The 14,619-nt window shown below is 44.7% G+C and overlaps 3 protein-coding genes across 3 annotated transcripts; 2 read left to right on the forward strand and 1 right to left on the reverse strand.

Moving 5' to 3' along the window:
• Window positions 1–3,142: 3,142 nt before the first annotated feature.
• LOC123053680 (serine/threonine protein phosphatase 2A 57 kDa regulatory subunit B' theta isoform) lies at window positions 3,143–6,786 on the forward strand. Its single transcript, XM_044477202.1, has 2 exons — window positions 3,143–4,994; window positions 6,124–6,786. Exons 1-2 carry the CDS (start codon window positions 3,819–3,821, stop codon window positions 6,457–6,459), a joined length of 1,512 nt encoding a protein of 503 aa, XP_044333137.1. The 5' UTR covers window positions 3,143–3,818; the 3' UTR covers window positions 6,460–6,786.
• Window positions 6,787–8,247: 1,461 nt separating this feature from the next.
• Window positions 8,248–11,094, reverse strand: LOC123053681 (26S proteasome non-ATPase regulatory subunit 6). Its single transcript, XM_044477204.1, has 8 exons — window positions 10,795–11,094; window positions 10,587–10,701; window positions 9,832–9,922; window positions 9,596–9,741; window positions 9,281–9,500; window positions 9,089–9,197; window positions 8,792–8,960; window positions 8,248–8,688 (listed from the first exon to the last, which is right to left on the reverse strand). Exons 1-8 carry the CDS (start codon window positions 10,934–10,936, stop codon window positions 8,514–8,516), a joined length of 1,167 nt encoding a protein of 388 aa, XP_044333139.1. The 5' UTR covers window positions 10,937–11,094; the 3' UTR covers window positions 8,248–8,513.
• A 98-nt stretch (window positions 11,095–11,192) lies between these two features.
• On the forward strand, window positions 11,193–14,542 carry LOC780629 (elongator complex protein 3). The gene is made up of 9 exons (XM_044477206.1): window positions 11,193–11,735; window positions 12,051–12,120; window positions 12,234–12,406; window positions 12,508–12,682; window positions 12,826–12,992; window positions 13,117–13,336; window positions 13,427–13,531; window positions 13,848–14,000; window positions 14,261–14,542. The coding sequence occupies exons 1-9, from the start codon at window positions 11,248–11,250 to the stop codon at window positions 14,417–14,419; spliced, it is 1,710 nt and encodes a 569-aa protein (XP_044333141.1). The 5' UTR covers window positions 11,193–11,247; the 3' UTR covers window positions 14,420–14,542.
• The last annotated feature ends 77 nt before the right edge of the window (window positions 14,543–14,619 follow it).

Raw genomic sequence — 14,619 nt, forward strand, 5'->3', positions numbered from 1 at the left:
TTTGACTAAACTTTGACCAGCCACCATTTCTAAACCATAAGTCCAAATGAATTGATTCTTTTTGCATTGTCTTTGTTTCAGAAAGCTCCAGCAGCACACCAAAAGGTGGATTTTTCCTTGCTGTCTAGAATTTCTGGTGATTTTCGGAATGGGTTTTGATAATTGTTTTTGTGGTTTTAAATTCTTTTCAGAAGGAGAAGCTTGTCTTGAAGCAAACCAAGAGGGGTGTGATCCTCCTCTACACTAAGGCAAGCCACACCAGCATTTGGATGGTGTTATTTCAATATCTATGATTTTCTACTTGAATATGAGTTCTTATTTGCATTTAAAATTTCATAAATAAATTTGGTTAATTGTTAGTTATTTTATCATGCTTGATATGCTTGTTTTAGTTACTGGTTGAATGCATGAGCTTGTTTGGTTAAGTAGAGTAAGACCTTGCACTAGTTATATTGCTATGAAACTAAGGATAGTTCTTTTATTAAGTGATATTTTCATTTAAATGATGAACTAATAAAAATATTGTTTGATATTAAAAATGAGTTATAACCAGAGGAGTTTTGATCCTGAGTATTGCAAGATATTATGTTGTTAAGTTTGATCCATGTCTTGAGTTGTTTGCTTGCATGTCGATTAGTTGCATGGTTACGACATAGTATCATGGTTATTTTATAAAAAGTTTTTGCCAAAGTTAAACTTGATTAAGTTCAACTTGAATATGATGTTGATCACATCATGGTGCCACTGAATCGGGTTTTTATTCAGTGCGACCACATTTACCTTGTGGGAAGGTCTTGATTCGGTCCTTTGTTGTGCATCTCACCGGTGCCTCCCGCGAGGGAAGGTTATGGGCGTGCATACCCTGGCCCGGTAAGCAGACATTGTGCTCGTTTTTGTTTTTATGGTACCTTGTCCCCGTTTGGGACCGTTTTGCCACGACAGTGGCCGTTGGTGTCTTTGGTAGACACGGGGCCACCCAAGACCTAGCCCTGAGAGGGAGTTGGTCGGAGTGGCCAGGAGAGTGCCACAACAAAGGGAGGGTTTCGTCGGAATGCTTTGGTCCACCCGAATGGGAGTGCGAGGCCAGGGTTCCGTAGTGTGGGTAAAGTGCGCTACCTCTGCAGAGTGTATTTAATCTATCGATAGCCGCGTCCTCGGTTACGGGCATAACTCGTGAGTAACTGACACCATGGATCAACTTTTAAAATAAATCTTGCAAACTAAATGATTGTGGTGATGCATTGTGGTTCAAGCGATCCATGAACTCGGGAGTTGTTCATGAGTTGTTGGTTTCAGCTATGACCCCGGTAAGGTCACCGTTTGGGTTACGAGGTAACCGTCTGGTAAGCGAGTCTGTGAGACTCGGTGCACGTACCGTTTGCATTGCATCTGTAGTAGTTCTTGCGTTGCATTAATCTCATTAATTATCTTGATATTGTTTGTCGTCATGCTTATGTTTGTTGCGAGCTTGCAAGCACATTCAATGTACTGACCTGGCGTATTATGCCAGCTTTCAGGCAAGTCGGTTCGCATCGGAGCGCATCTCGTGTCTAGGCAGTGTCCACGTCGGTGTCCCTATGCTATGGAGTTTCCACTTCATTGTTCTTCCGCTGCCGCGTAGTTGTGTTATCGAGGTCCCAGCCATGTTCATTAAATAATGTACATACTGTCCAGCAGCACCGTGTGTGCCGCTTGGCCTCGTATCTCGATGTAATATCAGACTTATGTAATCCGCTAGCATCAATAAAGCTGTTGTTTCTGTACCATGTTGTTGTGTATTGCCAGAAGACTTGATCTCTGGGTTGGCAATGCAAGGTAAACCAGTTGCTCTGAGCCGGGGTGCCACAATGGACATGAGTACAACATGGGCTACTATCTAGTTGACAGTATCTATCCTCCGTGGACTACCTTTGTCAGCACAATCCCTAACCCAGTTTGCCAGAAAAAGTCTCACTTTGCCCAAAGACAAGAAGCAACTAGAAAGGATATCGAGAGGGCTTTTGGAGTTCTGCATGCACGTTTTGCAGTTCTTCATGGGCCTGCTAAACAATGGGTTCCAGAGACCTTGTGGGAGGTGATAACATATTGTGTGATCATGCACAACATGATCGTCAAGGATGAGGGTGAGGATGCTGCCACGGCTCTAGAATTTGAGAACATGGGCGATCCTATCAAACTTACAGACCAGAATCCAGCCACATTTGAAGAGTTTATTTAAATGCATCAACAAATTCAGCATGTTGGAATGTAATATTTGAACTTTTTAAAATTTAAACTATTGTTGCATGCGGCTATTTGAACGTTTGTACTCTGTATGCGGCTTTTTGAACATCTATACTCTATGTATGTGGTTATTTGAACGTGCAGACTTAAAAAAAGATTGGGGAGACTGGATGTATGCGAGCAACGTTGGATGACGGTCTTCTATATCCGTGTCCGCGGACTGGTCCCCCGTTCACGGATGGATGCGGCAAAAAATTTGCGGGTCCCGTTGAAGATGCCCTAACCTCACATGGTATCATCCACAACACACTACTACTGCTATGCTAACATAACCTAGGGCAATTGACCAAGGAGTGAGTTGAATATTCACTAGGAGAAGCATGGGATCGGGCTGGTTTGTGCTGAGACGATGGCAGGAGTAGTCCCCGGTCCTGTGCAGGAAGATGCGCATAGGCAGTACGGACGCACATAGGAGACGAGCCATCCTTGCCTTTGCCTTTGAATCGGTGCCGGCTAGTACCACTGACGTGGCCTCTTCCAGCTACCCGGGGTGATTTCTTTCCTTTTCTTGAGATCATCTCGATCTGATTTCTTTATCCGAATCCAGTGGACTTTTGTAGCTCGTGCTCGCTGCAATGCTAGTACTATTTGGTATTTTTCTTCCCCTGAAAAAACACTGAATTTTCTACTCCACTAATAAACCGAAAATAAATTTAAACAGCACGGAGCCATGGACTCAAAACTCTGATTAAATTAGCTGTAAATAAACGAAAATATTGGCAGAGAAGGCGTGGTCTACTCTTGCGCCAACACCCACGAAGGCTCCCACTTCCCGGCGATGGCAAAATCAGGCAAGAACAAGGCAATTAATTGCACTCACCCAGCTGCCGCTGCCAGCCAGTTGGGGTAAAATAACTCTGCCCCCAGTCTCCCTTGGCTGGCTCCCTGTCTGGATTTGCTTGCCCTTTGTTGCTCTCCGGCTCCCACGCTCTCCGCCCGGCGCCCGCTGCACAAACTTTTACTACTCCTACTCCTGCGTCTCCGTCCCCCTTCTTCCCCCTTTTGCCACTTTTGGGGACCTCGACCCCTCTCAAATCCAGAGGAAGGCCGGGGAAAAGCAAGCACAAGCACAGCTCCCCCCTCCAGCTCCAGCCACCCCAACAAAAGGTTCCCTCTCCCCCTTCCCTTCCCACTCAATCTCGCCGCTCCCGTCCTCCGCCGCCGGTTCTTGGATCCTGGATTTGGCGGCCGAAAGATTCCATATTTATTTATTCTGCAAGGTGGAGGGAGGGTGTGGCGATGGGGGCGTCGCCTGATCTGCCGGCGTCCGGCTGGTGGAGCGCCTCCTGGACGAGGCCTGATCCGTATTGGTCCCAGTGATCTGGCCGTGCCGGCGGCTCGGGTCCGTGGTGCCAGGGTTTGTCTGCTGCCCGGCGGCTGCTTGGAGATCTTTCTTGCGCTGTTGCCTATTGGGGGGTGAGTTCAGAAGCTGCGAGGATTTGCCTAGATCCCTCTTCGTTCCTGCTGCTGATTTGCTGTGCTGGGATACTGCTAGGGTTTTGGGTGTGGCCATAGGTTGTCTGTGGTAGTACAAGATGATTAAACAGATCCTTGGTAGGCTGCCCAAGAAGACAGGGAAGGCCGGCGATGGCCGGGATGCTGCCACGGCCAACGGCAACGAGCCGTCCAACTCTTACAGCGTGGCAAGGAGTGTGGAGCCTGGTGGGAATAAGAGAGCAGGAAATGGGGAGCACCTGCCACCAGCTGGCTCCGCTTCTAGTCTGGCGATGAATGGGGCCGTGGTGTATCACTCCAACGAGCCGCTGCCGGCGTTCAAGGACGTGCCGGTCTCAGAGAAGCAGAATCTGTTTGTCAGAAAGGCCACCCTGTGCTGTGCTGTGTACGACTTCGCCGATCCAACCAAGAACCTGAAGGAGAAGGAAATGAAGCGGCAGACGCTTATGGAGCTTGTTGATTATGTCACTTCTGCAAATGGAAAGTTCTCGGAAGTCATCATGTTGGAGATCAGCAAGATGGTTGCAATTAACTTGTTCCGGAGCTCGAATCCCACTCCTCGTGAGAACAAGGCCATCGAAGGAGTTGATATGGAGGAAGAAGAGCCTCTCATGGATCCAGCATGGTCACACCTGCAGATCGTTTATGAGGTTTTCTTGAGATTTGTAGCGTCGCAAGAGACTGATGCAAAGCTGGCCAAGCGATACATAGACCATTCCTTCATTCTCAAGCTACTAGATCTTTTTGACTCTGAAGACCCCAGGGAAAGGGACTATCTCAAGACAATACTCCATCGAATATATGGTAAATTCATGGTGCATCGCCCATTCATCAGGAAAGCAATCAACAACATCTTCTACAGATTTATATTTGAAACGGAAAAGCATAACGGTATTGCAGAGCTGCTGGAGATCTTGGGCAGTATAATTAATGGTTTTGCCCTGCCACTTAAAGAAGAGCACAAATTGTTCCTTCTCCGTGCACTGATCCCACTTCACAAGCCAAAGTGTGTAGCAATGTACCATCAGCAGCTATCGTATTGCATCACACAGTTTGTTGAGAAGGACTGCAAACTTGCTGACACTGTTATTAGGGGCTTGCTCAAGTATTGGCCTATAACCAACAGTTCAAAGGAGGTGATGTTCTTGGGTGAGCTAGAAGAGGTTTTAGAGGCAACACAGCTTGCAGAGTTCCAAAGATGCATGGTTCCACTCTTCCATCAGATTGCAAGTAGCATGAACAGCTCGCACTTCCAGGTTAAATCTCACCAGACATATACTTAAGTTTGCATCATTTCTACTTCACTGATCTTTATTGGTTCTGGTCATAGTCCATATATGACCTTTACTGCTTTAAGTTTATGATTCTGTTGACTTGTCGTTCATCTGTATATCAACATTGATGTCTTCAACAGATTATTCTTTTTAATAGTTCTGTTCCCACGGGCAATCTTCACATGCCTTGATGTTTATTACCCTTTCTGTGCATCATGTGGGTGTTTTTTGTTCTAAAGTATGCAAATGAATTTGGTTGTTTTGAACATATGCTAATCTGTAATTCTGTATTGCAAAATGAATATAGACAATATGTTTCTTTGATCCACTTCTGAGCATTTGTTTATGGGTATCAGGAAGTAAGAACACGTTAGATGCTATCAACTTCTTATCTGATATGATACAGCACTAATTTGCTTGTTTTCTTCTTCACATTACTGCAACTTTTGTTCTCTTGCATGGAGGCCTTATAGAAAATAATCCGTTGAATCCGTGGTAATCAGACTAGTCAACATGTGGCAGTCCTTTAGTTTACATGTTGCTTCAAAAAATATCTGTACTAATTCCGCCCAAATGACTCAGTTTACCTTTTCTGTTATTTTGGGTTGAACTTATCATGTGGGGTTAGGTGTCCTCTGAAAGTACAATTTTATTGGAAAACACCATGTTCATTAGTTCCGGATAGTTAAAGCCTATATATATTTGATGACAGTCAATCCTTGCTGGAGTCATGTCTGAAACAGGTCTTGGACATTTTGTACAGTTTAGATTTATGATTTCCTTTCCGCCTGCTATCATTTTTCTTAATGAATTATTCTGTGGTGTGCCACAGGGTTCTCATGATCTAAATAACCTTTACCTTTAGTTATTGCCATCCACTAGAACGTATAGAGGTTTTCATACTTGACGTTAGTCTGGTTTTTTTGCCTAGCTGTTTGAGTTTACTGGACAGTCAGTAGCTTACTGAACGTTCCTGTAGCTACATCTATAGGTACTTGGTGGTACTTGTAAACTGAACTTGTTTGTAAAATTGTAGCACATAGAACAGTGTAAAGAATATTCAGCAAAAACATATAGCCTAACCTCCACATTTCTCGTTATCTGTTTCCAGGTGGCAGAGCGGGCACTGTTTCTATGGAACAACGACCACATTGAGAACTTAATCAAGCAGAATTACAAGGTGATACTACCCATCATCTTTCCCGCGCTCGAGAGAAACGCCCGGGGTCACTGGAACCAAGCTGTCCGGAGCCTGACGCTGAATGTACGCAAGATCTTCACCGATCATGATTCCGCATTTTTCGGGGAGTGCATGCAGAAGTTCGATGACGACGAGCTCAAGCAGGAGGAGTCCAGTTCGAAGCGGGAAGCGCTGTGGAAGCGCCTGGAGGAAATGGGCGGTGAGAGCAACCCCTCGGGTATACCCAACGGCAAATCCAGTCAATAGAATATACCCATAGTGACCGTGATCGCGCGATCCTTTGAACGATGCGCGACTGATTCTCTGGAACTTGGGCTGTGGTTGTAGTGTTGAATTTTTCCTTTTTCTTCTTGGTTGGTGAGTTGGCTTCCCCTGGGTAGAGTGTACTTGGTTTCGTGAGGACTGCATGATCAAAAGGTATGCATACATGAGATTTTCTGTGATATTTGGCATGTGTCGTGACATGGGTCAGGATTATCGTATAGACCAATAAACGGTGTCAGGTTTTGTTGAGGACAATGCTCTTGGGTGGTTTACTTAAATGACAATGATCATTTTGTTGTTGCCCTTGTATGAGCTAGCATTGTGTTTTGTTTGACTTACAACTTGATTGGTGGAACACTAATGCTATAGAATTGACGTCAAATTTTCAACCATTCCGAGCTAACGTCCTCAGGCACGTTTGATCCAGCACATCAACGCAGCGTTTTTTTTTAAAGAAAACTTTCAATCTATTCATCTTCAATCATGCCAATACAACGAATATTAGAAATAATAAAAATTACATCTAGATCCGTAGACCACTTAGCAACGACTACAAACACTGAAGCGAGCCGAAGGCACGCTGCCGTCATCGCCCCTTCCTTGTCGGAGCCGGGCAAAACTTTTATAGTAGACAGTTAGGAAGTCGTCGTGTTAAGACCCCATAGGACAGCACAGTAGAATAGCAACCGTCGCCGATAAACATCAACACAACATTTGCTCCCACATCCCTCTTCGAGTGAATTACGGGCTGATGGTGATGGCAGTCCATGATTTGTTCAGGATGACAATATGAGCAAATTCATTTCGGAATGACAAATTAATGGCAACCATTTTATGTTGATGTAGCATGGCATTTCTTTTCAACTACTTCCTCCGTCCGAAAATACTTGTCCTAGAAATGGATAAGATGGATGTACTCCGTCCGTAAATAAGTGTACATCTAGCTTTTATCTTCGGTCAAAGTTTTAAAAGTTTGACCAAATTTACAGAAAAGAGTAGTAGCATATATGACATCAAATTGGTATATTATAAAAATACATTTCAAAATGAATCTAACGATGCTAATTTGGTGCCATAAATGATGCTACTTTTTTCTAGAAAGTTGGTCAAAATTTTAAAACTTTGACTTAAGACAAAAGATAGATATACACTTATTCGCGGATGAAGGGAGTATTAACTGAAACAAGTCTAGATACAACCATTGCTAGGACAAGTATTTCCGTACGGAGGGAGTACATGGCAAATCTCGAGCATGGTAATTCTTACCATTTTCCTTTGTTTAGGCTGGCAATTCTTCATGTTTGCATCATGACAAATCCTTAAAAACGTATGACAATTATTCTCATACAGCAAGGCAATTTTCTGAGATTTTCAGATACAACATGGGGCAATTTTTACCCTAGAACATGACAAATTTTTATTCAACGGCATTGTAAATTCATCTATTTTCGCTTGGTAATTCTAAAGCGTTCACTGTAAAAAAAAAATTCGCTGTTCTGAAGTATTCACTGGAATGTCTTTTTTTGGGAGCAAACGCTATATCTCCTTCAGGGAACGTCAGATATATATTGGCATCATTGTTGGAATGGGTTGTGAGAGAGAATCATGAAAAGAGGAATACCAATTAGAAACCCTCGTATAATCTTGCGTTCCTCACTTTTGCTGGTGCAGCAAAGTTGTGCAATTTTTTAGAAACAGTTAGCACAAAGTATTTGTTGCCAATTATGCTCGTTTTCTTTAAGGAAGAATGGTAAAACGCTGGTGACAGACTTGTAATAAATGGATGAATTCATCATCGTGGAAGCAACCGTCTACAAACAATGGTCTGCAGTTCCCTCGATCCACATAGTTAGGTTACAAGTCAAATACTCAGATTTTGAAGAAAAAAAAGCCCTACCCCTCTTCCCCCTTGACCGATTTGAAACGCAAAATGCAATACTGCCAGTATTTCGCAGGAACCAAAGCAAAAGTCTCGCTCGGGAAGCTCGAGTAGGGTTGTGCCAAGGAGCTGCTCCAAACCTCCACACAAAGAAAGCCTACAGGTCAATGACTCGCGACAGCTTCTGTATGCGATTCAGCAGAAAGTCTCCTTGCTTGATGGTCGACTGGTAGAAAGCATTACGTGCATCAGGTCGGTTCGTCTCCAGGACACCAGCAACCTTATCAATCTTGCAGTGGAGTTTCCCAGCAGCAATAAAGCGTGACAATTCCCTGTGTTGGGAGGAAAAAGGTTAGCCACATCAATTATCATACACAGTATCAGCACCAGGAAGATGATGTTACATGCCAAAATAACATCGATAGAAATTCTTACTGGTCTATGAAATCAACTGTCACGCCAAATGAGGCAGCCATTGCTTCCATCGTCACACTCTTGTATGACTCAAGGAACTGCGAATAGACAACAGTGCGCACTTCACGCATGAAGTAGCGGAAATGTGGTTGCAAGTATCGGTCTAACTTGATCTGCTCCGTCAGGCCAGCTGAAAACAAACATGGACTAGATATGAGAAATCCAAAGGGTTAACCCCCACCACAACAGCCAAACAAGCATTACTGCTCATCGGAATAAATGAAAGAATATATGACAGGATAAAGACCCTTCACTTACAGAATGCCACAAAAAAGGACTTGTACTGGCAATTGTAGAGGGAATTGAGAAACTCCGAGAGGTGAGGTACTTTGCTAATTACAGCCAGGATCTCAGGAGCGTCTACAACCTGTCAACATTATTGTTAAATAGGTATCCTATATACATTCAAGCTAAAAAAGCAGACTTGAATGAGAAAAGATGAATACACACCTTCTGTTTTAGAGACACGCGGTCCAATGTGATAACGCTTGTAAGGACCGTGTAAAAGATGAACGTATCATAGGGGAACAACTCATAAGTTGTGAAAGTTGAAACAGAATCCAAAAATAAGCTAGTAGCCTTCTTGAAATTTCTAGTGGCCATGCAGTACAAGCCTTCGTACACTTTCAATCTGTTCTTCCTCTCCCAATCACCACCCTCTTCAAACAAGCTTCGATTAGGAAAGGAAGTTGCTCAGTATTACACATCATAATGCAAAACAAATATACAGTAGCAAATAGCTAAACTACAAGGCTTCATACTTACATTTTGGCCTTGTCAACGGACTTTGAGATGAGATCAAAGTCCATATGGAAAAGGCCAATCTGCAAAGTGTAGAAAACAAGGTCCATCTTCTGCCCCACAGCTACAGTTTTGCCTTCAGTAACTTTAAGCTGCTCCAGCGCTTTTTCCTGAAATTTTGGATATTTAGGTCAGAATAAAATGATAAAACATGCATCGACAACCTAACATGGTGAAAGCCAGTAGATATGTGTAAGTACCTTCTCGCCAACCCTTATGAAATATAAGGATTTGGCTAGATGGGCTTCACGCACTTCGCTCTCACCCAAATTCTCTTCAGCATCCGTGATCCTTTATGCATAGATAGGTGATATTAATCAGTAGAAGACAAGACCGAACGCAACGTAATGTGAAATCAGATGAAACAGAAGGCGGGAAAAAGAAGCAATACACTACAGAAGTTCAGAGTCTAGATACATGAACACACATTTTCATTTGGGCGGAATGGAACAATCTTTGCAGAAAAATTTCTGGCTGCTTAAAGTGCAGACCTTCCTCGAGATCAGTGATTTGTTTGTGCACATATCAATTCTCTATTTACTATCAGCCGCTGTTCCACTACTGATCTAGATGGTTGTCCATCAGTAACCTTAAACAAGCACATTTCAGTATTCCCTTCATCTCATAATATCAATATAATATAGGAAAAGAAATTTTGGTACTAATATTTTTGAAGACATCCAAATTTAGCAATATTAGAAGAGCAAATGCTAGCTAGTTCTAGTTATTATAATGTTCAGAAACAACAGGAGCATCAAGAACAAATGAAGAATTCCACGATTACAGTCTAGCTAGAGCTCGTAACGCTGTGGGTTTACCGCGGCTAAATTATCAGACAATCTATCTGAAGTGGTAAAACTATGTTAGATGCATCAACGGCACGAGTATCTGAAACCCTAGAAAGTAGCCTAAAATTCGAGCCTGAAAAAAGGGTAGACCGGAGAGATCTACTCACTTCTCGTCGAGCTTCTTGGTCTCCTCCTCGATCCGGCCGCGCATCTCCGCGAGCAGCGCCGCGTCCATCTCCAGCACGCCGTCGGCCGCCAGCGACTCGTACAGCGCCGCCATGTCTGGGAAAAACAAGCACATCGGATCGAATCAGACCCCCAAAAACCGACCCACGGGTGAGGAAGCGGATTCGAGGAGGAGGCGGGGTTTGGTACCATCGGATTTCACTGCGGCGAGGACGTCGTCGCGGAGGCCGACCTTGGCGAGGTCGTCCACGTCTGGCTGCGAGAGGAGGAACAGCTTGTGCGCCAGCACCAGCTGCGGCTGCTGGTTCCCTTCCTCGCCGCCGCCGTCCATCTCGCCGCCGCAGACTCGCCTCGCCGAGCCGAGCCGCGCTTTGCTTCTGCCGCAAGAGATGGGGGGAGAGAGCAGAGCAGAGGAGAAAGGATTTTTCCGAGAGCAGAAGAATTTAATTACTGGCCTATTACTTGTTTACATTCTGGTTCCACGTGGATTGATCCGCACCGTCCGTTTATGATCTAACGGCTGTGCTGGGCGGAGATGTGTCGAACCGGCCGGTAGAGAAGGCAAAGGCCAGGCACCGACCGAGCCAGCTCCAGTTTCGTCCCTCCGAGGCCAAAAAAAACCCTTCGCCGAAACCCTTCCCGATGGCCGCCGCCGTAGCCGCGGCCGCGGCCGACCAGCCGCGCCGCCGGAAGCCGACGCCGGGGCGCGGCGGCGTGGTGCTGCCCGCGGGGCTCTCCGAGGAGGAGGCGAGGGTGCGGGCCATCGCGGAGATCGTGTCGGAGATGGGCGAGCTCTCGCGCCGCGGGGAGGACGTGGACCTCAACGCGCTCAAGTCGGCCGCGTGCCGCCGCTACGGGCTCGCCCGCGCGCCCAAGCTAGTGGAGATGATCGCCGCCGTGCCGGAGGCGGACCGCGCGGCGCTGCTGCCCCGCCTGCGCGCCAAGCCCGTGCGCACGGCCTCGGGCATCGCGGTGGTCGCCGTGATGTCCAAGCCGCACCGGTGCCCCCACATCGCCACCACGGGGAACATCTGCGTCTACTGCCCGGGAGGCCCCGACTCCGACTTCGAGTACAGCACCCAGTCCTACACTGGATACGAGCCCACCAGCATGCGCGCCATCCGGGCAAGGTGATTTACTACTACTGATGCTGTTAACACATTGTTAGAAATACAAAATGCATGCTTTTGTTTGCATTGCAACTGAATCCTACCTATGTGACTGTGAGACGGGTGAGGGGCAAGGTCTCATTGGACTGTTAATTAGTGCGACCAATGTTCTCTAGTTGTTCACTAGTGATCTATTTGATCTCTGCACATGAAAATCTGGAGCCATAGGTTGTTTTGACTGTTGAGTGATGTAGCCATACAACTACTATTATCATTTTGACTGCTTTGTAGATATGCTTTGAAAAAATATTTACTAATCTGAATTTGCAATTGTAGGTACAATCCATATGTGCAGGCCAGAAGCAGGATAGATCAGCTCAAAAGGCTTGGACATAGCGCGGATAAGGTTTGTCCTTAGCCCAAGAAACTATTTCATCTTGATTTGAGTGATTTCATGCTTAATCTACATATATTTGATGCATTCTGAGTGCAAAGTAATTCAAATATATTCTTTTGCAGGTCGAGTTCATTTTGATGGGTGGGACTTTCATGTCATTACCGGCTGATTATCGTGATTATTTCATCAGAAATCTCCATGATGCTTTATCGGGGCATACTTCTGCTAATGTTGAGGAGGCGGTTTGTTATTCAGAACATAGTGCTGTCAAATGTATCGGTATGACAATTGAGACGTAAGGGTCATTCAACATCTGTCCATGCTTCTTGGTTGCATTTGAAAATTCCCTTTGATTTTCCCATGAAACATCTAATCTAATTAGTCTTTTTATTCCAGGAGACCTGATTATTGCCTGGGGCCTCATTTGCGGCAAATGCTATCCTATGGCTGTACCCGCTTAGAAATTGGTGTTCAGAGTACATATGAGGACGTTGCACGTGACACAAACAGAGGCCACACAGTAGCTGCTGTTGCTGATTGTTTTTCTTTAGCAAAAGATGCTGGTTTCAAGGTTATTGCTCATCGGCCCTCTAATTCCTCTTGTGAATTAACTTGTTGCTTGAACTGTAGCTTCATTTAAGAAATGAGTTATCTTCTAGCTTGAGTTATGACTTGCGCAGTTGTCCTAATACATGATGATTTACCTGTTGATAGGTGGTTGCGCACATGATGCCTGATTTACCTAATGTAGGAGTTGAGAGAGATATGGAAAGTTTCAGAGAATTTTTTGAAAATCCAGCATTCCGAGCAGATGGTCTAAAGATCTATCCAACTCTTGTGATTCGTGGAACTGGTCTTTATGAGCTATGGAAAACTGGAAGGTACTATATCTATCCAGTGCTTGATATTTTATTTCCTACTTGATCTTATGATCAGTCTTTTGGTTCTAAAGTTTTAGAGTGAGAATTGAGAACTTATATACTGGTGACATTTGTTGTGTTGCAGGTATAGAAACTACCCACCAGAGCTGCTAGTGGATATTGTGGCAAGGATTCTGTCGATGGTACCACCATGGACACGAGTCTATCGGGTCCAGAGAGATATCCCTATGCCTCTTGTTACTTCTGGTGTTGAGAAAGGTAACCTGCGTGAGCTTGCTTTGGCTCGAATGGAAGACTTGGGCTTGAAATGCAGAGATGTTAGAACCCGAGAGGCCGGAATTCAGGTAAATATGGGATTCTGTGAAGTCACTGCTATGTGCTTATAATTGATTAACGAGGTCTCCTCATTATTCTCTTTGTGCGTCTCCATACAGGATATTCATCACAAGATCAGGCCTGATGAAGTAGAGCTTGTCAGGCGTGATTATGCCGCAAATGATGGCTGGGAGACCTTTCTTTCGTATGAGGATACACGACAGGTACTCAACAGCTTGCCAGCCTATTCAGTTCACTGCTGGGATGTGAAAATATGCTATGGCTTATGCTTGTGTTCCTGAATAGGCATATTTTTTTCCCAATGCTATGGTTTATGCAATTTCCTTTTACTTGGGTGGTAATTTTTTATGAACTTTTCTACTTAGTTATTGCCTTGTTGGTACCAAGAAAATCTTACTCTGTTCTGCTTGTATAGTGAGCTCCTTAGATTGCTACTGGCGCATATAGTTTATCACTGGGTCTCCTATCCTTTTGATCTTGCGTAACATTATTCGCAATTTCTTTTTCTAAATCCTACAGGATATCCTCATTGGCCTGTTGCGCCTGCGTAAATGTGGCCGCAATGTTACAGGCCCTGAACTCGTAGGGAGGTGTTCAATTGTCCGCGAACTTCATGTCTACGGAACAGCAGTCCCTGTGCATGGTCGTGATGCAGAGAAACTGCAACACCAGGTTAATCTCTTACTCGGACAGCTATATGTTGTAGTTGCCCTCAGAGCTCAGATGATCATACCTGGAATACATGCTGTGCTCAGAATAGTAGTGCCACAGTTACTGAATGAATACTTGCTAAACATGATCACACTTACGCTTTTATCATGGTGTAATTGTTGGCTACCCTTTCTCAGTTAATTATTCAGATATTTACCATGGCTCTGCTGCTAGATTGTTTCAGCTGGCTAACATTTGTTCCATCCATCACCTATTTTCAGGGGTATGGGACGCTCCTGATGGAAGAAGCAGAGAGAATTGCTCGTAAGGAGCATCGATCAAAGAAACTGGCCGTCATCTCAGGAGTTGGAACCCGCCACTACTACCGCAAGCTGGGCTATGAACTTGAGGGGCCTTACATGGTCAAATGTCTGGCATAGGGTATTTCAGCATCAAACGGCACTTGTATTGCAACTAGAAAAATCAGATGTGATCATGATGTTAAGTGTAATGTATTTGTAACCTTAGTAGTTATTTTAAAAAAATTGTGTTTGCCTTCTTCAGACTTTTGAGTTATAGCAGCGCATTACACCTTTTAGCAGAATGGTGTAATCCATGCGACGTAACTCCTTTGCTGAAT

The sequence above is a fragment of the Triticum aestivum genome, chromosome 2D, assembly GCF_018294505.1.
Source record: "Triticum aestivum cultivar Chinese Spring chromosome 2D, IWGSC CS RefSeq v2.1, whole genome shotgun sequence".
Taxonomy (NCBI): domain Eukaryota; kingdom Viridiplantae; phylum Streptophyta; class Magnoliopsida; order Poales; family Poaceae; genus Triticum; species Triticum aestivum.